Here is a 25,657-nt window from a genome sequence, read left to right as displayed (position 1 = left end):
AATCACAGAACCGGCTTTATTGACGAGGTGCACACGATAATCGCATGCGATTTATCATGCAGCCCTATTTGAAAGTACAGTAAATACTGGTCAAATGTACCAGCAATCACATTTCAAAATGTACACTTTTTGATACACAATAAAAATAACAAGTAGCCCATCTGTTAGGCTATCCATCATAGTAGCCTACCAAAATTTCATTAACAGTAGAAGTGAAATCTTATTGTAGTGTTTAAATCTGGTACTGTCTTGAGTTTTAGAATCAAAATATTATTGACATGTCAAAATCTAGACCCTCAATATGAGACAATGGACGACGACCGTGCTTCAAATAGGTTCAGCATACAAATTTGAGAATCACCGGTTTATGACAATAAATTGTCGTATAGCTAACATTTAATGTGTTTTAAATTAAAAATCTTGCCATAATTTGCCATTATGTCTAATTTCATATCATGCTTGCCTCCCTCTGTAACCAAGTACAATAACTTTTGATAGAACAGGTTTTGGGAATGATATGACACCACAGCTGTGAAAAAGACATGGTTTTTAAAATGGAATGATCAGTATTTTAAGATAGATTTACATACTTTTTAGATCGAAGATCTGGGTCTGACACCGCAAAGCATTAAACTCTATAAAAGACTTTGAAAAAGTAGCAAAAATAAATAATGAAGACACTTTAAAAAGTTACCAAGAGTTTTAATGTGACCTTAAAAAGAAAAACATTAAAATCTCTAACACAAATCATCCCCTAGGACATAAAAGTGCTTGTAGTTGAAGAAACACCCATATATATTGTACAACACAAAGCTTTCTACACCTTTCAAAGCAGTTACAGCTTTTTCCTAACACATGACTACGTGAGAAAGCAGATCCCCCCCCCCGCCTCCCCTACTAGGTATGTGTAAAGAAAACCCGCAGAGAACTGTGTGTAAAAGAAGGCGGAAATTTCCAAGCGTGTTATGATTAACATCGAGAGAGGGCAAGATGGAGGTCCCCCCTCCTGCGGAAAAGTGCTCTGTGCAGGTTAGCGTTTAAACCAGCATACAGGCCAGGAACAGAGAATACTGATGGAGACATTAGTCAGGCTGCAATTGGGGGTTTATTTTTAGAGGGTGGCATTTAAAGCCAGGACACTTGGTTCTGCCTGCCTGTTAATGACTCATCTGGGGAGAGAGAGCGAGAAAGAGAAAGAGAAGGGCCGCTGCCCAGCCTCCAGCGAACTGCACTCTGCTTTAGATCGTCACGCGCCAGCCCGTTTGAGCTTCAGTTTATAGATTTCAGATTCTTCAGTACAGTCTAAACGCAAACGTTGGGTTTCAAGTGTTATCGCTCAAGTCGGAACCGCATTAGCTGCATGACCTTTTTCTTTTTCAGTCATTGCGGTTGCATTAAATGTAGCTTGTTTGTGTTTTTTTTTCCCATCTCTGAAATATACATTTTCTGTTAAATCAAACCTCGAGTCCGTTTTGTGACAGGCCTGTATAATTCACTTGTTTATTGAGAGGCTAACGATGACGTGCAACCATTGACCACCTTGTTTCTATTTAAACGTGCGGCCCTGGCGAATGAATGGCTGCTTTGTGGCTTCGGTCAGTGAGATGCTTGTAAATTGTACATTTCCTCTCTGTTCCTGTGTTTATGTGGAATTTACATGACAGCTACATTAATAATGTCCCACGCTCTTGCCACCTGGTATGTGCATTTCCAAATAAATGAACCCATCTATTTCACTTCATAATTCAGACGTGCTCGGCAGTCAAAAGTTTATCCGGACTTTTTCACGACCACCCAACAGCAGGTTAAATTTGTTCCCTGCCATTAATCCTGACTCTGTCTGTCTGTGTGTGTGTGTGTGTGTGTGTGTGTTTTTTTTTTTTCTCTCTCTCTATGTATGTATAGGTGTCTGTATTCGTGTATATGTGAGGACATGTGTTGGCTCACTCCCGATTCGGCCTCTGCAGAGTTCAACAAAGAGCCCAAACGCTTGCCATGATTTCAAATGGGAAAACAAGGCAGCTCTTTCTGAGGTCACAGTTGTATGTCAATAGCTCTAACAGATGCTATATAAATCTTTAATAGAAAGCTTAGTGCTGTATAGACATGCACCTATGTGCATCGCAGGCCAGACGATCACTCCTGAGTACTGTTGGATGAATAAAGCACATCTGACATTTACTCTATGTAGTTTACGCTAAAAGCACATTCTGGCATCATTTACTCTGGATGATTTTTTTTCCTCAGTGATACAATATAGGAAATATTTTAAATAATATGCAGGTTGCTCTTTTCCATGCAGTTGCAATGAATGGAGAATGGCATCTTATGCATTGTATTAGTCTATGGATGTCTTCTGAATGCATTTAATAGCTGTGTTTGAGGAACAGGCTGCAATTTAATTAGCTGACATTCTCCCAATCTCTCATTCATGAGAGAGGTAGTGATGCCTGTGAATGAATCCTTTTATTTATTTATTTATTTATTTTTTTTTTATAAGTCTAATCTTTTCAGTAAATCAGATTGGTCTGGTTCACAAAATTCTTTATCAGTTTCTCAGACGTAATTCAAGAATTATTCCTAGCTGATGATTTACAGGTCACTTAATCTCAGCCTCAGACGTCACGCCCACGGACCGTTGGCTGAACATCTGATGCATATGGGACACAAAATTGGAAACACTAGTAGTTTCAAAGTCGTCATTGGATTGTTTGAACTATACAGGATTTCTGAGTGTGTGGTGTGATATTTATCGTTCTGCCTGGAAATAAAAATGCTGTGATGCCAAACCCTCTCATGGAAGAAGAAAGCCGTCATGTTTACAGCTGTGACAATGAGTGCTTATCAGGATCAACTAAACAGTGGATTTTCAAATGTATGTGAAATATGTAAAGTTCACAGCATGAACTCTTTAAAATGAGTTTTATACACGAGTCTGTTATTATAGGCAGGGGTGCACATAAGTGTTTTATTTTTTATTTTTTTATTTGTTTATTTGTTTATAGCCTGGTTCTTATTAGAGTACCTGGACATTTGGTCCTCACAATGCACATAGTGTAACGCATTAAATATTACTCTAAAAAAAAAAAAAAAGTTAATAATAGTGGCAATAATATAATTTGACTTTTTTTTTTTTTTTTTTTTAAATTAAATAATAAACAAAATAATAAATTGTTGTAGTAGTATAATATTTTAAAATAAAAGGGAATATTAAATAAAAATACAATTATTTTATAGTAAACCTAAAAATAAAATGACAATATTTTTAAAAAACTTTTTATATGAATTTTCATCATTTACAAACCCAAAATGAGCAAGCTTTCATTTTAGCGGGGGTTGAAGAGCATTCAGTGAAAGTCACTGAATTAAATATTTGTGCACCCGAATAGGTTTAACACTTCCAATTGAAGAGCATTCAGTGAAGAGCGTCACTGAATTAAATGTCGCATTTTTGGCAGCGAATAGGCTAGAATTATGCTTTCAGTTCAAATAAAAATCTTATATAGTGTTACAGTTTGTTGATCTAAAATGATAATTGTGCAGCTGTCAATGGCCTTGTGGGCGGTCCTTGGCCATTCAAATACAAGGTTCCCAGACCATTTCTTATTTTGGCCTTTTAGACTGCAGATCATTTATTTGATTAAAAATTTATTTGAAAAAAAAATATAGTAAAGATATTTTGTGAAATACTGTAATATTACAATTTAAAATGATAGTTTAGCTTATTACCCTTTGGCAGGGAGTCATCTTGACCCAGTAGTGGTATAATGTAGTGTCTTTGAGTAATTTTACATTTTGTGCTGTAACATCTAAATTAGCACATGCTTCTATATACTTATCCCTAATGATATATTGGACAATACATCGTCATCACCCTGTATTCGCAGTTGTTACAGTTTAGAAGTAAATACACACTGTGTTTATTTCCCCCGTCTTAAAGGGATCTTTCACCCAAAAATGAAAATTCCCTCATGATTTACTCACCCACAAGCCATCTTGGGTATATGTGACTTTTTTTCTTTTATATGAATATAATCAGAATTATATTAAATAATGTCCTGGCTCTTCCAAGATATATAATGGCAGTGAATGGGTGTTGAGATTTTAAAGCAAAATAAACTGTAGCCATCCATCATAAAAAGTACTCCACACAGCTCCAGGGGGTTAATAAAGGCCTACTGAAGTAAATTGATGCATTTGCGTGAAAAATATCCATATTTAAAGCTTTATAAACCGTAATCTCAACCTTTCACTGTCGTACGTACGTTTATGAGAGCGGATGACGTGGGACATGGGCGTAGTGTAAACTCTGGTAAGAAAAGATAAACGCGAAAGCACAGAGGAGAGAACAAAAAAAAAAACTGGCTAGAAATTGGAAGTACAAATCAAGGATTTGTAAAGAAAGATGTTGGGGGATTTCGATAGAAGACAAAAGATGGCTGGTTTTCCTTTGCTGTAAACAAAACTTGGTTCTCGAACCCTAAAGGGAACAAATACAAGATGGAAGGAAAAATATATATTTCAGTGCTTTCTCTTGCACTTACATCATTGGGTAATTACACTGGAGACGCTATTAATATGCTGGACATTGAAACTGCTTTTGAATGTACGATTGTTTTTACTTTTACTTTTGAAATTTGCGATCACACGTCCTCTGTAAATACTACAGCGGCAGTACTTGCCACACTTTTTACAAGATTAGATGCTAGTCAGTGGTGCTCAGGATCTGCAAATCATTCACCATCGTCTTCAGTCATCTCACTTTACTCTTTTTGTGTGGTAAGTGAAATTGTATGTACTGTAATAAAACGGGCTACCACTAGCAGGCAGTTAACCATGTCCCTTTAGTGACTTGCGTTATTTTATCAGAACGCGTTATTTCTTTCCAGCGCCTTTCTGAATACAGACACCCCGCAAAACTAAACCAATTTCAAAATTACGAATGACACTGTGCCTTTCTCGGGAATTAGTTCTTTCCTGCTCGCTGTCATGTTGTTTATGTATCTCTAATATGGCAAACGTGTGGGGAGGAACTACACTGTAAAAAATAAAAAACACAATTTGTTGAGTCAGCTTAAAATAATTTGCTAGCCTTCTGCCTTAAAATTTTATGTTCAGTTAACTAAAATAAGTTTAGTTAACTTGAAATGTTAAGTTGTACTAAGTAACAACTTAGATATTTGTGTTTGTTAAACTTAACAGATGGGTAAGTAACCCAGCTGCCTTAAAAATTTAAGTTGATTCAACTCAAATATCTAAGTTGTCACTTAGTATAATTTAACATTTCAAGTTTAATAAACTTTTTTTTGAGTTGACTGAACTTAAAATTTTAAGGCAGCCAGGTAACAAATTATTTTAAGTTGACTCAAATTGTTTTTTACAGTGTACAGGAGCCCAGAGGGGAGCGTCGGCGGATGTTAAAGAGAAAACCGATTTTCAATCAAAAAAATCAACATTTGAGTTAATCGATAAAATCGATTTATCGCCCAGCCCTACTACACCAACGCCATCTGCTAGAACGTCACTTTCTCGTGAACACGTCTATGACAGTTAGTGGAAGCTAGAGATTATGGTTTTAGGATATTTTCCTTCCACAAACACATCGATTCACTTTATTAACCTCCCGGAGCTGTGTGGAGTGCTTTTTATGAGGAATGGATGCACTTTATTTTGCTTCAAAATCTCAGCAGCCATTCACTGCCATTATAAAACTTAGAAGAGCCGGGACACTTTTTTTAATGTAACTCCGATAGTATTCATCTGAAAGAAGAATGTATACATCTAGGATGGTGTGAGGGTGAGTAAATCATGGGGTAATTTTCATTTTTAGGTGAACTATACACCCGAAATGTAGCACGGCCACATAAAGGGAGCTATTTATACTGCTGTTGAGAAAACTGATATGATTGTTGATATATCTCAGCTGCTATTGTTGTCCCTTTGTTTGTATTGCCCCGTCGAGTGTTTGTGATCTTGTTTGCTCTCACGAGAGTTCCGCCGCGACGCGTCTGGGAATCCCCTGACGTCATCTCAGTCACCTGATTTCACACTTCCGATAAATGAAGCCCGGAATGAAGCAACGTTCACCCGGCTCAACACAACTATAGATCACATTCATTACTCTTTGCTGTCTCCGTCTGTGACTCTTCAACCAACCTGCAAAAGTGTAGTCTTCGTCAAAATTCTTCATTTTGGGTTTACTTATTTTGGACTATTTTTGCTTGGGGATTCCGTCACAGGACAGCGCTGTTCCACATCGCGCTCCCGGACTCAAACGCTTCACCGGTGAGGCCGATCCAATACACACACACATACACGAAAACAACATTGGACTTAAAGGACAGTAGAAAATGCACGCACATTCATTTATTGTAATTATTGTATATATTGTGTTTCCTGTTGTTTCTTTGTTTGTATTTAATAGACCTTGGTTTGCATTCATCGTTAATAGTTGTGGGGGGGGGTTGTGTGTACTGGTCCAAACAACCTCAGTAGGGATGGGAAAGAAGAATTATTTATTTGTGTAGCCTGCCTTGTAGGCTGAGCGTTACACCCTTTTCATAGCATGAAAACTTCAGTATCCATTCATTTTAATTTCATGGAATTTTTTTCAAAAACAAGTAATGTGTCTTTGAACAATATGAAGGTGAATAAATAATGGCAGATTTGGCAGATCGCGTTTGCTGTCAGTGTGCTTTCTCATTTGATAAAAAAATTAGATGTAACTTTCCACTAAAAGTGTCACTACACCAGCTATTGCAGAGTTTCTCACCGCATCTTAACATTTTGGCATCGACTTCAACACGTACTTCACTTTATTATTCAGTGGGGTGATTACTCACAAAACAAACTGTTCCTAGTAAAGTGTTTCTGTTCTTTTATGATCTCCCTCTCTTGCACCCTTGAGTGTTTTCCATTCATTCCTCACGGAGCTTTGGACTTGCATAAACCCGTGTTTACGGACAAAAAGGGCTTTTATTTATTTGTCAGTCGTCCTCTCTAGTGTACAACACATCCTGAGCCGGGGACGTATTGGCATCTATGAGGAATTGTGGATTCGGTGCAAACGCTGCTCGGCTCCGTTGACCAGCGCGCTCCCAAACCACTACTGAACGGTTCATCATACAGTGTTCTGAAGGATCTCCATGAATCATTGAGGAGCGGGCAGCTGTGAGCTCAGACGTAGACACGCACGCCGCTCTGCTTGTTTTATTTACAGCCCTTGGTTCAAACTTCTCGTCTGTATCTCTCGCTATCTGGATGTGGCTCTGACAGGTTGTTTTATATCGGCCTGCTAATGAGTATTTAAGTGCTTGTTATTACTGCTAGATCTGTATGTTCAGCGTGTGCGGTGTCAGCTGTCATAAAGCCAGCGGTTCTGTTAGAAGCTGTCAGAATATGGCCTGCATTAGTTAAGCGCTGTATTCTTCCTTCATTAGAGGTCTTCTCTGCAAACAATGTCATTGGCAGAGCAGGGCGTCTCACTTCAGCATTTAGAGCGAGCTGTCTCATTGTTCTTGTTTAATTGTATCCAGTTCTATTGACAAAAACAATGTTATTGGAGTGGAGGCGGATATTCTGGATCTAATTAACTGCGATTGTTGTGCTTCAAAGCTCCATCTGAAAGAATTCCGAAGACTTGACCTGGTTTTGTTTAGCATCATTGCCTTGTGCTCTCGCTCCCCGCCTCCATCCCTGTGCTTTTCTCCTTATTTTTGTTTGTGTTTTTGGCACCTATATTTTGCTTAAGCTTTCTTTGACCAAAAAAATGAAGTCCGGGTCTCTAAATGGTGTCTTTTTCTCAATCGCTGTCTGAAAAATCAGTTGTATCGCCATCTTGGATAGACACTCCACTCTCATCTTGCTTTAATATGTCTAACCACAAGCATATGCAAGACATGTTGCCTCTGGTTTTATCAATCTGACGTTTAAGCGCATTCTTTTCAGCTCTTGTAACATTTGTGGTGAGGCATTTCAAAGAGTGCAGTCTGACGTTCCTCACTGTGCCCCTTCTCTTCATAAGTGAACATTTGGTGTTCGCAAAAAAAAAAAAAAAAAAAAGAAAATGTGGTCCTCGTGCTTCACTTAAATTAAATGGTTTGCTGCCCAGCCATACTTAAGATCCATCATTGATCCTGTGGGTTATATTTCTTAGGCACTTCATAGCTACATAATGTGGATGAATTTTTTTTATAAAGTTAGCCTGGAAAAATGTGCCTCTGTGTGTGTTTTTAATTAGATAAAACAATTTTACTTACTGTTTTAAAAAAATTGTACACTATAAACTTAAGCTCAGTTTGCGGACTTTCATATATAATCAGCTAATCACAACTTAAATTATATTAAACTGATTTAAAAAAATCAAATCAACTTATTTTGATTAGTTAAAATAACCTATGTTGACATCATACAAATCATTTTTTTATAGTTTACATAAAAAAATGTAAAACACAAAGGTTATTCATTTGTTGTTTTTTTTTTAGGCCCTAGTTAACCTGCCTTACAAAAATATCATATTTACACACACATATCAGGGAGTTTTTCTGAGCAGAATGATGTCATACTGCTCAGGTCCTGCCCACGACCACTGACGGACTGTTCCGTATTAGCACATTTCCGCCCTCAGCCAGTTGTGTGCTGCCTGCCGTTTTCTCTGCGCTCGAGCGGCTGTAACGACAACGTCTCGTAAGCAATGCAGCTGTTTTGTAGTTGGCTGTAAAGGTGAAAATAAAAGTCCCCTGACATCAGAGCCACTGAGGATGCAGCAAATTATGTTTTTGATTTAACGCACAACCAAATACACAAACACAAACACAACAACTGAGGAATTTTAACTAAAGTGTTTAATAAAGACCCTATAGAATTATACCAACTGGTGGAAAATGGGCGTTCGATGTCCCATTTAAAATATTGCCGAATAAAACGTTGCCAAAAAAAACTTAGTTTACTTGATAGTGACACATACATAAGGAAAACAAAGGGAACAATAAAATCTTTAGAAAAATGCTTTGAGGATTTTGTTTCCTTATGTTTATTTACATTTCTGTATACATTAGAAACTTTTTTTTTTTTTTTTTTTTTTTTTTTAAGTTTATCACTCCATTCGTTTACTCAGGCATGTTGCCTATATTTTAACACACCTTGTCTATGACCAAAAATGTAAGAAGATATGTTTTCAGTGGACTTTTAAAATTTGCTTTGCTTGTCAAAGCATGAAAATGTAGTGTTACTAAGTTTTGTTTTGTTTTGTTTTTTTTCCCCATTTGATTGTCAAGTTAGTTTTGCATCAAACACAGTGTCATTTTTGGCAAGCAAGATCTGGCAACAACATTGCATTTTTCAGCTTCTGTAATGGCCCAGATTTCTAGAAAATAACTGTTCTTTGGCAAATAAATAATTTTGCATACGTATATAAACGAAAGTTCATTCGAAAGTTAAGGAACCCCTTGCAGAATCTAAAAATGTGAGTAATTTTAACAAAATAAGAGAGATTATACATGGGTGGGTGGGTGTGTAATTGTAGTTTTCCTTTTTTTATCTATTTTAAGAGTGAATGTGTACAAAATTCACTTTCACTCATGTCAGTTTTAGTTCTGATTATCACAGTTAAAAACGATAAAATCAATATAACCTACACAATATATAATAAAACGTATGTGTTTTAAATGTTTTTGCATTAAAAAAAAAAATACTAGCCAGTGGCATTTCTGTCATCAACATATCAATAGAGGGTTTTTTTAGGCTTGACAGTTTAAAAAAAAAAAAAAATTCCTGTTGACACATTAAATGTACCACAGAATTGTCTATATAAGGCAAGGTACCGAGGTACCGGATATATTCAGTACTTTTAATATAACATTCTCCCCTAGGTGCAACAACTGCGTCTAACTTCAAACCCGTTTCCGTCCGTAGATTCACACCACCTCCCACTGTACCACTTACTCCCTTTGTCACCACTCTACAGCCGCCCAATTTACATTTCTGAAATAAGAGGCTTCTCACAATTGATTGTGTTTTCCACAATCTGACTGGAGTGCTGCTTTGATGTTGTTCGTGGAGTGCCTAGACACAAGGCTGTGTGTAGAGCAGTGTTTGCCTGTGGCCATTGATGAACAGTCCCTGCCTCTCCCCGCAGGCTCACTGTTTGTTTGTGTGAATTGCCTATGTAGCCACATCAGCTGCTTCCAGTCAAGCTACTATACAGTAAATAAAACCACCGTCAATATTGAGCATCGGTGCTGCAGCTTCTTGCTGTGAGGTAGACTGCTTTTTTTTTCTTTGCTGAGGTAGTAAACACTTCTGAATAGCACCTTTTTCAATCAATAGTGCTCACATGTATGTTCCTTACCTCTTTTATTATTCTTATTGTGGGTTTTCTCAGTGCATGTGTGTGTGCTCTGAGAGGAAAGTCTGTCTGTGTGTGTGTGTGTGTGTGTGCTCTGTAACCCTACACTGAGGCGCTGTGGCAAATCTCCCATCCAGAGTTCTTCTCCTGACCCATTTCAGGCCGTAACTAAGATGTGTTCTACAGTGAAGCACTGGGCACAAAGTGCAAGAGTTTTTTCTTGTGTGCATATGTGTGTAAAGGGTAATGTGTTTGTGTGTGCGCATGTTCGTGGTTTGACTTGCTTAGCTCAGTCCCACGCACTGTGGTCAGAATGGTTAGTTTTTTTTTTCTCTAGGCCGAGGAAGTGTGTATATTGTTCCCACGCTATGAAGAGTTCAGGGTCCCGTGCTCCAGACAGGGGGCGCTGGCGGCCTCTGCTCTTAGCCCTGACCCGGGCTGCACGGGAATGTTGGAAAAACGCTTTAATTGTTACGACCTGATACCAAGATGTTTGTAAACGGACAGCATGGTTAAGTAAACTTTGGTGAACTGTGTTTGCCGTGTGAAACAGAAATCACCATTTGGTTCTCTTCTGTCGAATGCTTAATATTTTGCTTTTTTTCCACTATTTTTGATGCACCAAAGGCTTAAAGGGATAGTTCATGACAAATATGGATTTTCTTTTTTCCGTGAAACGTAAAATGAGATGTTAAGCAGAATGTTTGAGCATGTCTTTTCATTACAGTGAAGGTAGATTTACAATGGCTTCAAAATGTCAAAAAAGTTTCATATTTTAAGTTTGTCTGCAGTGATATAACTTTTTCTGAGGTATGTTGAATATTTTATAACAAGACATGCAAGAACCAACAGTGATTTGCGTCATGATGTCGAAGCACCATTTTTGTGATAAAGTTAAAAAGTTTGGAGATTTATTTTTTTAAAAGTCTTTTTCTCTCCAAAGCTGCATTAATTTGATCAGAAATACAGTAAAACAGTAATATAGTGGAATATTATTATTATTATTATTATTATTATTATTATTATTATTATTATTATTATTATTATTGTTATTATTCTCTTTTCTATGTTAATATATTTTAAAAAGTCATTTATTTCTCTGACAGAAAAGCTGAATTTTCAACATCATTACTCCAGTTTTCAATGTCACATAATCCTTCAGAAATCATTCTAATATATTGATTTGCTGCTCATTAAGCATTTTTATAATTATCAATGTTGAAAACAGTTGTCCAGCTTAAAAGTTTTTATGGTTTTAGGTTGTTTTTTTTTTTTTGAAGTTCAAAATATTTATTTGAAATAAAAATATTTTGTAACATTGTACATGTCCTTTTGATCAAATTAATGCATCCTAAGCATTAATATCTTATTGACCCCAAACTTTTAAATGGTAGTGTAGATGTAAAGTGTCATTTTTTTTTTTTCTTCTTCTTTTTTTAATCTTAAAAATCTTTGAGTGCACCTAAAAATCTTTACATAGATTGTATCTTTCTGTATCTCTTTTTAAATATGTCCATTCATTTGTTTTTTATTAATTTAAATATTCAAATACATTTTAAAGTAGATTTTACGCTGATTTTAATAGCCATAGGTGCTTACATGGCATAAAACAACTTAATAAATAAATTATTAAAGGATTAGTTCACTTCCAGAACAACAATTTACAGATAATGTACTCACCCCCTTGTCATCCAAGATGTTCATGCCTTTCTTTCTTCAGTTGTAAAGAAAATTTTTTGAGGAAAACATTTCAGGATTTCTCTCCATGTAATGGACTTACATGGTGCTCCCAAATTTGAACTAAAAAGTACATAAATTGTAAATTTTGTTTAGAATTTTTTTTTTTTTTTTTTTTTTTTTTTTTTTTATAGCAATCATTTTACTAGATCAGACCCTTATTCCTTGGCTGGGATTGTTTCAAGCCGTTTGAAGCTGCATTTAAACTGCTTTTTGAAAGTTTAAATTTGGGGGCACCACAGAAGTCCATTACATGGAGAGAAATCCTGAAATGTTTTCCTCAAAAAACATAATTACTTTACAATTGAAGAAAGAAGGACATGCACATCTTGAATGACAAGGGGGTGAGTACATTATCTGTAAATTTTTGGTCTGGAAGTGAACTAATCCTTTAATGAAACACGTGGTTGTACATTTTAGAGCTTCGTAGAAGTGAAATTTTTCTGTGACCAATGACAAATATTTTAATCTGTTACTCACACAAAGCTGTTGTGTATCATACAAGAATATGAAGTCATGTTAATGACTTTTATGATGATTTTGGCTCATGAGTTTTGTAGAAAAGATCCTTTTGGATGGCATGTAGGTGATTAAATTGAGGGATAATTTTTTAGGTGAGCGGTCCCTTTAAGAGGCATCTCTCACAGGCACACACGAGGAGGATGCACGTGATTATGCTCTCAGGAGGTGTCACTCCACTGTTTACAAAAGCTTCAAAAGGCTGAAGACGAGCTGGAGTGAGAAACCGGTGCATTTGTTGTCGGCCAGCATCTTGAAGAGCTTCAACATGCCAGCCATCTCCAGCCTGAGCCTTTTGTTGCCAAGCGTGCAGAGCTCCTGTTGCTAAAGGAAGTACTTAAATGTGTAGTTATGTGAGATCCCTCCTCGCTGAAGCCGGCCCCCCGCTGCTTCTTCCTGCTCCTTGGCTGGATATGAAGTGTTGCTTGATGGGCTTTTCCCCTCTGACAGTGTCACAAGAGGAGTGACAGATCTGTGGGAGAGCTGACCCTCCTCCCAGAGGAAGTGCTGGGAGCCAGGGGTGGCCCATTCAGTGCCCGAAGGCCACTCTCTTCTAATGGAACATGATAAGCTTTTCATGAGGCACTGTGCCGTGCTGCTTTTGTGCGCCTGTGTGTCTGTGGGCACGGTACATCAGTGCCGTCATCGCTTCACTCTGAGTTCGTGGGAACACGAATTGTGTCATTGAGAGCCACACCTTGTTAAGGTTACCCACCTTGTCTAGTATGTGTGAAAACAACAGCTAGACCTTGTTAATGATAGTGATTTCTAGCCAAATTAAAATACTTGAATTATTTTGTCAAATTAACTCTGGATTGTTAAAGTAATAGTTTACACAAAAATTTAAATTCTGTATTAATTACTCACCCTCAGGTCATTCCAAACCAGTAAGCCTTATGTTTATCTTCATAACACAAATTATTTATTTATTTATTTATTTTTTATGAAATCCAAATGCTTTTTGACCTTGCATAGACAGTACTACCATGTTCAAGGCCCAGAAAGGTAGTAAGGACATCATTAAAATAGTCCATGTGATAACAGTGGTTTAACCGTAAAACTGCAAGAATACTTTGTGTGCAAAGAAAACAAAAATAATGACTTTATTTAATAATTTCTCTTCAGTCTGAATATCATAGAGACTTGGTGACTAGCTTCTTTTTGACTCATGCCACTAAGTGACCACCCAAAACACACTAGCAACCACATAGCAATGCTTTGACAACCACCCACAACATCACTGTACTGACATTTTCTTTGAGAAATGTGAAACTAGTTATTATTACAAGCATGTACACAAACACATCTTTACATTTAGTGTGAGCACAAATTTAATAAGCCATTTTTAATGTGATTGTTAATGTGTCAGTTTAACTTGAGTTTAGCAGCTGCTTTAAAATTAAGTTAAATCAACTTAAAAATAAAAATAATTTCAACTCAAGTTAAATCAACTTAAAAGTACAAGTTATTTTAACTAATTTTTGTAACAATTGTAGTTTTAAGTTGATTTTACTTAAAAATTTAAGGCAGCTGCTGAACTTAAGATTTTAAGTTGAAACTGAAGATTTTTAACTCAAACCGTTGCAGTCTGTCAGTCATATAAAGGCAGTCAATAGGATCCACGGCTTTGAGAATCAAAAAAACATACACAGACAAAACCAAATTTAACCCTGTGGTTTGTGACGATACATTGAGGTGTTAAGACAAGAAACAAGTGGTCTGTGCAAGAAACTGAACAGTATTTATATCATTTTTTTTAACCTCTTGATCCACCGCAATGTACAACTGTCCCGAGCGTCTTCACAACAGCCGGCACATGACACGTCAACGTGCTCTGGTATATACAAGAGCAAGCAACCATAACTTCAGTCAATCAGGCTCAAAAGTTGGGAGTCGGTGAAAAGTGAACACTCCCAAGCAAACACAATCTTTTAGTTTTTAATCATTGCAACAATCAGGATAAGCACAAGTAATTACCATTTTGAGTAGCCGTCGTACCCACGATCTCTGCACTGTGTTAACAATGAGTGATGTATACATTCGACAGATCGCTTCCGGCTGTTGTAAACTGCTGTAACAGTCCGATCGCCATTGTTTCGATGCCGGAACAGGGACGTAGACAAGAATGGCTCCTAAGCGATTGAGGTGTTCATCGTGGTCATCATTTACTCCCAACACCTGAGCCGCGGAAGACGCAGTGGATGGCTTTTGTTTGTGAAGAGAATGTGCCTCCCGATCTACATAAATGAGTCTGTTCACGCGAATCATTCGTGATCCAGCTTTACTTACAGCAAAATTGAGGATAAGGGTTTTTTTTAATGAATCTTTGCAATTGATTGAATTTGACAAGGTAAAAAGGGTGTTTTTTACACAACCATTGAGAAATTTTTAACCAAAGCATGTTATAGACTTTTCATTAAGACCCTAAAGAATATCATCATGTGGAAAATGGGAATCCAGTGACCCCTTTAAGTATTTGGATTGTTTTTTTTGTTTTTTTTTGTTTTGTTTTTTTGAATTGACAGTTTAGAGGCTAAGTGTTATTTGTGTATTTCACTTTCACTTTATTAGAAGCTGCTGCTGCCACTGCACATGCTGTTACTGTTTACTCTATCACACATTGAACGCATCATTCTGTACATGCATTCTCAAGTTAAATCCAATGATCCAAAACAGTGAATCAAATCATCATTAATGCAAAACTTTTCTTCAAGACTGAACCACACTGCTTACGTGATCTAATCTCTAGCACACCCTGAGCATGTGTGAGTTATTTCTTTTATCGGCAAGACATATCGGCATAATTTTTCATATTGAGCCGATGCCGATGTTTACACTTAAAGCCATTATTGGCTGATTCTGATAATATTGTGCATCCCTACTGGATATGTTAATGTACGTGGCAGCATGTTACTATAGATATCGCCACTGAAATGCAAACCTGTCAGCAGTTTTTACAAATCCACCTGGAGTTTTTAATCAAAAAGTTCAGTTGGAGCACAGAAGAGTTCTACTTCGCTTAGCAGCAGCTGCGCCTGGACTCACTTCATGGAAATGTTGTTTAATTTTGGTGTAAGAGTGTTTGTCATCATTTCAGCATTTCAGACAGTTCTTAAATACAAATATTCTTCGTACTCTTCATCTTTTGTTTACATGCGCGCACATACACGTGAGCATTACCTGTTTGCAGACATCAGCTTCAGACATCAGTGTTGTGTGGAAATGATCTTGGTGGGTGTGTGGTTTTGATGCTTGTGTTTGGACTGCAGAGGCCATGAGAGGTCACGTCCTTCAGTGACTCAGACTATTTGCATGCTGTTAAAATCTGTTGCACAGACAGGTTTGTGGTGGATGCTTTTCTCTGTAATAATGTCCAGACATGGGGCAGGTTGTTTGTTGTCTTTGTGTGAGTCTGTTTTGCGTGTGTGTGCACGCACGTTTCTACACGCTGAGAGATGCGTGCAGAAATACAGTACACGCGCACTTTCTCAGACGGCTCACTGCCCTGCGGCACAAGGCTTCAAGTCCTCTATTTCCTGTTTACAGTGTCTGAGGTTTCCTGTTCTCGATACATCTCCACTGGGTGATCTTGTGATTGTATTCTGGACGAGGCCTGAGTTAAAAATAAAACACCCTTGTTTCGGTCTCATTAAAAGTCTCACTTGCTGGTTGTTTTTAATTCTATGTGTGCATGCATAGTTTTTTTTCCCTTGTCTTATGTGATCTCTTTTTCTCTTTCTCTTTTGTAATTTAGGTTTGAAGAGATAGTCAAGAAATTCAAGGTTGAATATCACGCTGGAGGTGCCACTCAGAACTCTGTAAAAGTTGCACAGGTTGGTACTCAGAATATAATGCATGCAGTGCTGGCAATGACAAGGTCATGGATTCCTAGAAAATACATGAATGGATTAAATGTATAGCTTGAATGCAATGCAGGTTGCTCTTCAAATCTTTTTATTGCATTTTAACTATGCACATGTACATATACATTTCCATGTAACGGAGAGAACACAAAGTCTTTTATCAACACATTTTCAACTCCACCATTTTTTAAAAACAACTTGAAAGGTCCCCAAACTCCATCAAAAATTATGTATTTATCTCTTAATGTACAAGTTATCTTTTCCATTCACATATTTGTTACCATTTCTGTCAGCAAACGCCCCGTTTTTGGTGCACATATGTGACCCTGGAGCACAAACCAGTCATAAGAACAATTCTTGTTCTTGTCTTAGGACAACTTTGACCCACTTCAAATGAAATGGAATCTTTTGTGCAAAAAATTGAGAACATCACCAAATGTTGTCCAAATAAAGTTCTTAGCAGTGCATATTACTAATTAAAAATTAAGTTTTGATGTATTTACAGTACAAAATTTATAATGTTTTCATGGGACATGAAGACGACTAATGCTACTTATGACTGGTTTTGTGTTCCAGGATCGCATATACTTTTCTAATTTAAAGAAATAAATGTAAGTTGCTTTGGATAAAAATGTCTGCCAAATGCATCATACACAACTCCCTTAGATGGACAGGTGGTTTTGTACATCCTCTGTGGTTTAAAGTGCTCAACTAGGATGTCTGTAAAACCACAAAGAGGAAAAAAAAGTGCTTACATTTAATTTAAGAAGTTTAGTAGCCCGCAGAGTTCCTCAGCAGAAATCTAAAGGTCATGATGTCAGATGATTGTCTGTTTGTGATATGTCATAAATGAACATCTTTATAAAGAGTTGATATTTGCAGAGCATTTTTTACCTCCTTATATGGCCATATTTCCCCATGTATATTTATATTAATTCAATAGTTAAGATGAATTCCTAATCCTGAATAATTACGGGTGTACCTATAAAATCAAATAAAATATGTTTTAACTATAAATAATCCATTAGATTTGATATCCATTTTATTTTATCATTTTATTTTTCCCTGTGTTAAACTTTGTAGTTATCTGCAGTCTACTTCCTTGGAAGATTTTGATGTTTAGATTTCTGTTTCTCAAGTTTTGAAGTGTATTCTGCTGTGTTATATTGTTTTACCATTTTTTATGACTTGTTTTTTTTTTTTTTTAATCATAAAAAAAGTTAAACATTAGCTACGTGTGTTCACACTCACTTTTGAGATGCCCAAGATATCTCACAGTTTTTGGTCACTGTACAATGTTTGTAGAGACAGTAAACTCAACTAGATTAGAAAATTATGAAAAATGTTTAATAACGTTGTGGGCAAATTATGCTACTTTTGTTGCAGTTTTACCCTGAGATATGGCAATTTTATTTTATTTTATTTTATTTTATTTTATTTTATTTTATTTTATTTTTTTTGTTGTCTCAAGTTTTGAAGTGTGTTCTGGTGTGTTATAGTGTTGAGTTGTTGTTGTTGTTGTTAATATTTTTTTATTAATAATGATAATAACAACAACAATAATAATATAATTATTTAATTTCATTTATTTATTTTAAAAAGTTAAACATTTGTTAGCCACATGTCTTCTGAGATGCCCAAGATATCTCACACTTTTTGGTCATTGTACGGTGTCTGTAGAGACTGTAAACTCAACTAGATAAATGTATTATAGAAATTTTTTCAACATGCTACTATGATTATGAAACATGATACTATTGTGCTACTTTTGTTGCAGTTTTACCTTAAGATCTGGTAATTGATCTGGTAAATAATCAATATTTTATTTTATTTAATTTTTTTATTATTATTATTTTTTAAGCTAGCTATATGCAGTCTGCTTCCTTGGTAGATTTTGATGCGTTTATATTTCTGCTTCTTGAGTTTTGAGTTCAGCGTTGATTTTTTTTTTTTTTTTTTTTTTTTTTTTTTTTTTATTATTATTATTATTATTATTATTATTATTATTATTATTTTATTTATTTATTTATTTTAAATAATAATACCAATGACAATATAATTATTTAATTTCCTTTATTTATTTAAAAAAGTTATCTATTTGTTATCTACATGTTCACACACTCACTTTTTAGAGGCCCAAGAAATTTGACAGTTTTTGGTCACTAGTAGTAAACTCGACTAGATAAACACATATTAGAAAATTATGAAACGTGTTTAATAATATGTGGGTAAATTATGCTGCTTTTGTTGCAATTTTACCTTGAGATCTGGTAATTGTTGGCCCTCGGGCCTGTACACAAGTGATGTGCCACAAAACCATCTCATTTTTGTGAGAATAATGTCAGACCTGAGACTTGCACACAGTAATTCTTTCACAGCTCAACTTTTAAGAACTTGCTGCATGCAATATATTTATCTTTTCTGGATCCGTTTTTACTCCAGTTTTACAGGTTTATATTTGTTACATCAGACACAGCAAGATTTAAAGTTGGATGCATCTCCCTGATTTATGGCCCAAACGAGAGACTGTTATACTAAGAACTGTTCAGCCCTTCACTTTAGCTGGCCTAGACTGCAGCCATTCTTGGGTTGTAGCATTTCCAGAAAGTCTAAATATTGTTTTTCCCCTTTTCAAGCTTTTTCTGAGAATCCCCCAGACGTGACGCTTCACATCTGAGTGGGATATTTTATTTGTGTGATATTGTTTAAGGCTAACAACAGAAATAATCTGAAGTCCCTGATGGTCCGGTAGGGTGCTGTCACAGCAAAGATTGAGATCTGCTCAGATGGCCTTGTTGCCCTCAGGGCCCAACTAGACAGGGTTTGATTCCTCCAGCACATGTCCAGTGCACTTTTGCAGGTGGCTGCAGACATCAACATTTTTAAGACCTCAAATACAGGAGTTATTTAGATATATATCATCTAAACAGACACATGGAATTTTCTGATGATCTCCAGATGATGCACAGCATCCAAATCTACAGATGCATTAGGCTGCAGAGGCTTTCACACGCAGTGCATCTATCACCATGAAATACAGACCTCGGTGTGTGATGAGGTAAGACTGTGGATAATCATTTGGGAATCTGCCAGAGCAAGCAAATGTGATTTCATTACTTTAGTGTCTGACTCCTTGCGTTGTCGGGCACATTCGTTATGACCCGCGTACAGCCCGAACGGACTCGGAGAAATGATTCCTCATTTAAGTCTTTCTTTTTCTGCTGCGTTCCAACATTTATTTTGCTTAACAGGATTTGCTGTAAACGTCCTTGCGAGGATGTCTGCGCTATCTTCCAGCTCTTCACCTGCCGTCGCAGATAACAGAGTCAGGGCGGTTAAAGTTGTGCCCATTTGAAGCGGCGGTAGTTACGAAGGCTCCCAGTGATATGTGGGTTGTTAAGCAGCGGTTTGATCAGACAGCTCTTCAAAGCCGGTTCGCGTAAGAAGGGAAGCTTGATGCGGAACCAGGCCTCTGAGATTAACACATGGCAGCACCTGGAACGCCAGGAGCAACGCAACCTGTGTGTCGGTGTCGCGGAAAACGAGAGCTTTCAAACGCAATGACATGGGCTGCCTTGTGCGTGCACATCAAAGCGCCCATGTGGAGATGAGGTGCTCCAATCGGAGGCTGCTCTCAGCCTCGGGCGCTGCTTGGCAGACGTGGGAGGGAGCATGTTCCGCTCCCAATACCTGACCAAGATAGGTAGACCATTTACACAAGAACAACCAGTCATTGGAGAGGCAGAGCTATCTTGCTCACTCTGCATCACCTTTTCTCTCCTTTCCCCTGCTCTTCCTGAGACCATGAAATCAAACCGATCACCATTTTTTTGCCTTCTCTTTTCACATCCTTCTATTTGTATGCTCCAGAGAAACACACACAGCAAAAACACATTCCCCAAAGAGTCTTTCTTAAAAGTTCAGTCAATCACAGTTCACTCATAAATGAAAATTCTGTCATCGTTTACTCACCTTCATGTATGGCTGACTTTCTTCTGTGGAACACAAAAGTTGGAATAATGGAGCTGTGAAGCTTCAAAATGATAAAAATATGTGAGTTGTGCACTGTATTCAAAGTCTTTTGAAGCCATTTGATATCTTTGTGTAAGAAATAGTCTAAAATTGTCAATGACAAAAAGTCGTTGTTTACCGAAAATCTTGAAATTCGGCCTAGATTTCCTTCATAACAGTTGAGACAAGTAGAGATATGGTGGTGCGAGGACCCTATTGGAATTGCTGATTCTTTTTCTTCAAAATGAATCTCATTTTTGAGGGCTGCACACACTTTGCATACATGCCCAATGTGGTAAAAAATTTACATCCGATATGGGTTTCAGAAGTGGGTGTGGCAAAATGGCTTGATATTGCCACCTATAAAATTTCTATGAAATGCCCCTCAAGCTACGTTTCGCATACATGTACGAAATTCGGTAGACGCATGTAACACACCAATAACTACAAAAAAGTCCCCCAGTACAAAGTCCGAAACCCAACAGGAAGTCAATTTCTTGAAAAGTTTTGTGCTGTTTTTGCCATTTTCAGGCGTTGTATTTAAAGGAACTTCTCCTAGAGATTTAAACAGACCAACACCAAATCTGGTCAGTGTAATCCAAAGCCCTTTGTGATGTTAAATTATGAAGATCTTGAGTTTTCGTTAAAGGGCGTGTCCGTGGCGGCCTGACAAGCTTCGATGTTTTGCCATGAAAAAGGAAGTTGTCATAATTCAGGCATATAACGTCCGATCTGCACCAGACTTCACGTTTGATAAGAGTCCTGTCCTAAACACATGCCCATGACCATATTCACTTATAGCCATAGTGCCACCTGCTGGCAACAGGAAGTGTCATGTTTTACACTCTAACAAACTCCTCCTAGAGATTTAATGACATCAATGGCCGCAAAGGGTGCGTTCGCGAGCACCCTTCTAAACGCTAAAATGACAAATGGGGCACCCTATGGTCTCGTGGACTTAAAGGACACACGCACGTGGCGGCCATTGTAAGTCCGTAAGCCCTCAAGTGCACATGAAGTGTTCCATTTGGGACAGGGCCATAGATGTTTAACCATAGGAATAGGTGTTCACGAGTTTGAAAAGAGTCTTGGTCTGAACACATCTAAAGGCCAATATTCCGTTAAAATTATAGTGCCACCTGCTGGCAACTGGAAATGACTTGCAATGATCAATCTGCACCAGACTTCATATGTTTGGTAAGAGTCATGGACTGAATACATCTACATGCCAATATCCAGTTATAGTCATAGCACCACCACCTGGTAGCAGGAAGTTTGGCACATATAAATGAATTTGACATTTCTTCTATATTTACCACTTTAAAAGCATGTTGCCCACCGTTCGCCGTTTTCCTAAAGCCACCAGGTTGCGGTGAGCCAAGGTGCGTGGGCCCTTTCAACTGTAATTAATTAATTAATTAATTTCAATCTGTAATTAATTACTTACCCTCATGTTGAGAAGTAATTATTGAATAAAGTCAATTTTTGTTTTCTGTTTTCTTTCTGCACGAAAAGTATTCTCACAGCAGGGTTGCCAGGTTTTCACAACAAAGCCCACCCAACTGCTACTCGTGTAAAATTCGCATTTCCAGGAACTAAATATCACGTTATTGGGGTCGCTTCAACATGAAAAACAAATTGCGGCAAAAGTGTTAAAGTAGCCCAATTCCGTGGGAAAACCGCAGACTTGGCAACACTGTCTCATAGCTTCATAAAATTACAGTTGATCCACTGATGTCACATGGACTATTTTAACAATGTCAGTGACTACATTTCTGGGCTTTGAACATGGTAGTTGCATTGCTGTCTATGCAGGGTCAGAAAGCTCTTGGATGAACAAAGGTCTTACGGGTTTGGAACGACATGAGGGTGAGTAATTCATCCCTTTAAAAGCTCTAATCCCCATTCACCATAATTGTCTGGGAAAAGAGCGACACGCATATTGTTCAGAATTTCTCTTTTTGTGTTGCACAGAAGAAAGTCAGTCCTATGGGTTTGGAACAGCATGAAGCTGAATAAGTGATGACAGAATATTTATTTTGTCTGGACTACCCCTTTAAAACATTTCATTCCGTTACCGCATACATTCCTCATTCTTGTATAAAGCCTGGGACGTCAATATAAATCTATTAATGGTTCAGCTCTAAGCCTCCCCGGATGGTTCTTTTGATGTGTCTGAATTGGTAAATTTGTGCAGGAGACATATAGTCTTAGTCTGACAGGCACCACTCTGCCCCACAGGATTTTCAGATGAAGACTCTCACCTGCAGAAAGTAACGATCTCCCATTCTCTTTATATAGCACTGCAAAGAGAACGCACCAGCACTGCTCTACAGCCCCAGACATCAAAGCCAGGGCAGAGAATCACACTCTCCTCCACTGTATATACAATGTTCCCCAAGCATTCTTCTGCACTGTGATCCAAGACTCGGCTCCATTACATGTGCACCCCTGGTGCGGCCCCTTGAGCAACGGAGAGTTTGAGAGGGGAAGAGGCTGACACTTACCAACAGAGAGAGCAGTTGTTAGGTGCTGCCTCCATTGGGAGGTTAAATTACTCCTCTAGAGCTCGATAGGCCTACAGCTTTGAACAGTTGCCACTTTTGAGCACATGCATATTGTTGCAGAAAGAGTCTTAATAGGGCTGATTGAAGTGGACATTTCTGAAAGCAACTTCTAACAATGTTAATAGTCAGCAAAACTGTTTGGTTACCAACATTCTTAAAAATGTCTTACTTTGTGTTCCAAAAGCCCGTACAGATCTGGAACGACACGAGGGAGAATAAATCATGACAAAATGTTCATTTTGGGTGAACAAAAGCAAGCAAGCAAAAGGATATCTTTGCTTCTGCAACCTTTCTTTCCTCAACTTCTTCTGTTCTCCTTTTTTTCCATTTGTCGCTGGCCCATGGTGCCTTCACAGATTCTTTTTCAAAGTGGTGAGGGGGCCCAACCTTGGACTCAAACCGGACTCTTTTATTGGAAACACATGTGCACTCTGTAGTTGGAACTCCTCTGTGAAGAAAATCACTTAGCTCTCTTCAGCACACAAAGGCCTTTCCCAGTTCATATTTTTTGCATGGAAACTTAAATTGGGGAAAAGTTGGTGCCTAGAACCAGACATCAGACTAGAAGACGAAACGTTCCATGACCTCATGTTTGACTTGACTTACTTACTTTGCTTTCCTTTGAAAAAAGTCTCTTGTGTCCATCTGACCTTTCTCGATAAAGAGTTAATATATTTTTTTGTCTTTCATGGAAGAGCTAGTCTCAGTGGAAAGGGGAGGAAAATGGCAAATGTTACATGTGTATCAAACTTGGCAGTGGGAAACGTTTGGACGAAAGGAAATTTCAGTGCAAAAGAAAGGAAAGTTTGAAAGCTCTGAAGGCTCATGAGATTAACAAGACACATACCAGGGAACACTAAACTCTCCACGGTGAATGGTCGCAACATCTGCGTCCGATATTCGCAGCGGAGAGAATGGAAATGGAAAAACGTCTCAATACCTCACTGTGTGCGATTGAGGATTTAGATACGTGCAAGTGTGAAATCCTCCTCGTTGTTCTGGATTTCTGCGGAGGGAGTGTTTAATGTACATCGAGCGCAGGGAGGTTGTCTGATTAATGATTGCTAAATACCTGCAGGTTTTGGAGATGATGTGCAGTGCGGTGAGAAGCCGAAAACAGCCCCATCATTAAGCATGCTCCTCTGTTTCTCGACAGAAGGTTAATTGAATGTTAACATTCGAAAGCGCCAGCTTCTCGGACAACTGCGCTGCCAAGAACAGTTTATTTCCTTCCTGAGTTGATGAAGGGTCACAGACAATTAAGCGCCCTGAAAAAGAAAAGCGTAACAGACTCACCTTTTGCATTCCTGGGGAGCAGCAGACTGGCATCCATTTCCGCCTTGCGCAGGAAGTGGTGCATTTCTAGTGAGGCCCGAGCAGTTAGAGGTTACACCCAAACGCTGACGGTGAGCTTTTTCTTGTGAAATCACACCTTTCCTCTTCCTTTCACCCAAAAGTTGTTTACTGGAAGTGTGAAGGGGCGGATACTCTAGATTGTACCGTTTGTTGACTGCCCTGTCTGTGGCTGGAGCACATGTGCTTTGTCTCAGCTAATATTTCACCATTTTTGCCTCATAGGGAGTCGGAGAGCAGAGTAGATCATAACAGCTCTAATCTTGGGTTTGATCAGTCCACCGGCCTCCCAGCAGGGGCTCCCAATTCTCTTCGAGCGCTCTCGTTTATCAGAGTGCTCTTGTCTTATCTCAAGACCTCATAATCTAAAAGGGTAGGTGATACACCGTTTCCCACACTGTTCTCAGTCATGGGCTTTATTTGTGTGACCTATAAATCCATTCAGCATGGTTTCACTTCCAGAAAAAAAAAAATTTCACCTCATCTCACACTCGCTATAGGCAACACGTACTCGTACGAAAAAATCTGGGGTCAGGTAGGTTGACTAATCATTGAGTGACGTCTGCTAGTTTTAGTTCTTCTTCAGTCTCACTTTATTTAAAGGTTCAGTTCTCACTATTAACAAACTATTAGCTAGGACTTATGACTTATTAACTATGAAAAGTGTCCTGGCTCTTCCAAGCTTTATAATGGCATTGAATGGCTGGTGAGATTTTGAAGTCCAATAAAGCACTTCCATCTATCATAAAAAGTGCTTCACACAGCTCTGGGGGGTTAATAAAGGCCTTCTGAAGTGAATTGATGTGCTTATGTAAGAGAAAATATCCATATTTGTGACCCTGGACCACAAAACCAGTCTTAAGTGGCATGGGTATATTTGTAGCAGTAGCCATAAATCAATGGAAAGCTTATTTATTCAGCTTTCATATGGTGTTTAAATCTCAATTTTAACAAATCAGCCCTTGTGGCTGGTTTTGTGGTCCACGGTCACATTTATAACTTTATAAATCTATAATATAATTTATATCTTCCGCTGTCATATGTGTGTTCATGAGAGAGTGGTGTTCCAGCGGATGACGTAGGCGTAGTGTAAGATCCAAGTTTTGTTTACAGCAAAGGAAAACCAGTCTCCTCTTGTCTTATTTTGAAATCCTCCAGCATTTTGTATTTCTAATTCGTGACTGGTGTTTTGTTTTGCTCTCTCCTCTGCACTTCCGCGTTCATCACCATGTTCGCCTAGATAATATGTAATCGCTGGAACG

At 37.9% G+C, this 25,657-nt stretch overlaps 1 protein-coding gene across 1 annotated transcript in view; it reads left to right on the top strand.

Moving 5' to 3' along the window:
• The window catches only part of adka (adenosine kinase a), a 206,014-nt gene that overhangs the window by 25,979 nt on the left and 154,378 nt on the right, over window positions 1–25,657 (top strand). The window contains exon 4 of the mRNA XM_051126132.1: window positions 16,356–16,434. Coding sequence (XP_050982089.1) covers window positions 16,356–16,434 — 79 coding nt within the window. The remainder of the gene's footprint in view (window positions 1–16,355; window positions 16,435–25,657) is intronic.

This window comes from Labeo rohita, chromosome 13 (genome assembly GCF_022985175.1).
Source record: "Labeo rohita strain BAU-BD-2019 chromosome 13, IGBB_LRoh.1.0, whole genome shotgun sequence".
NCBI classification, from domain to species: Eukaryota; Metazoa; Chordata; class Actinopteri; order Cypriniformes; family Cyprinidae; genus Labeo; species Labeo rohita.
Note: the sequence above shows the minus strand (reverse complement) of the source record. Positions and strands in the feature narration are given on the sequence as shown.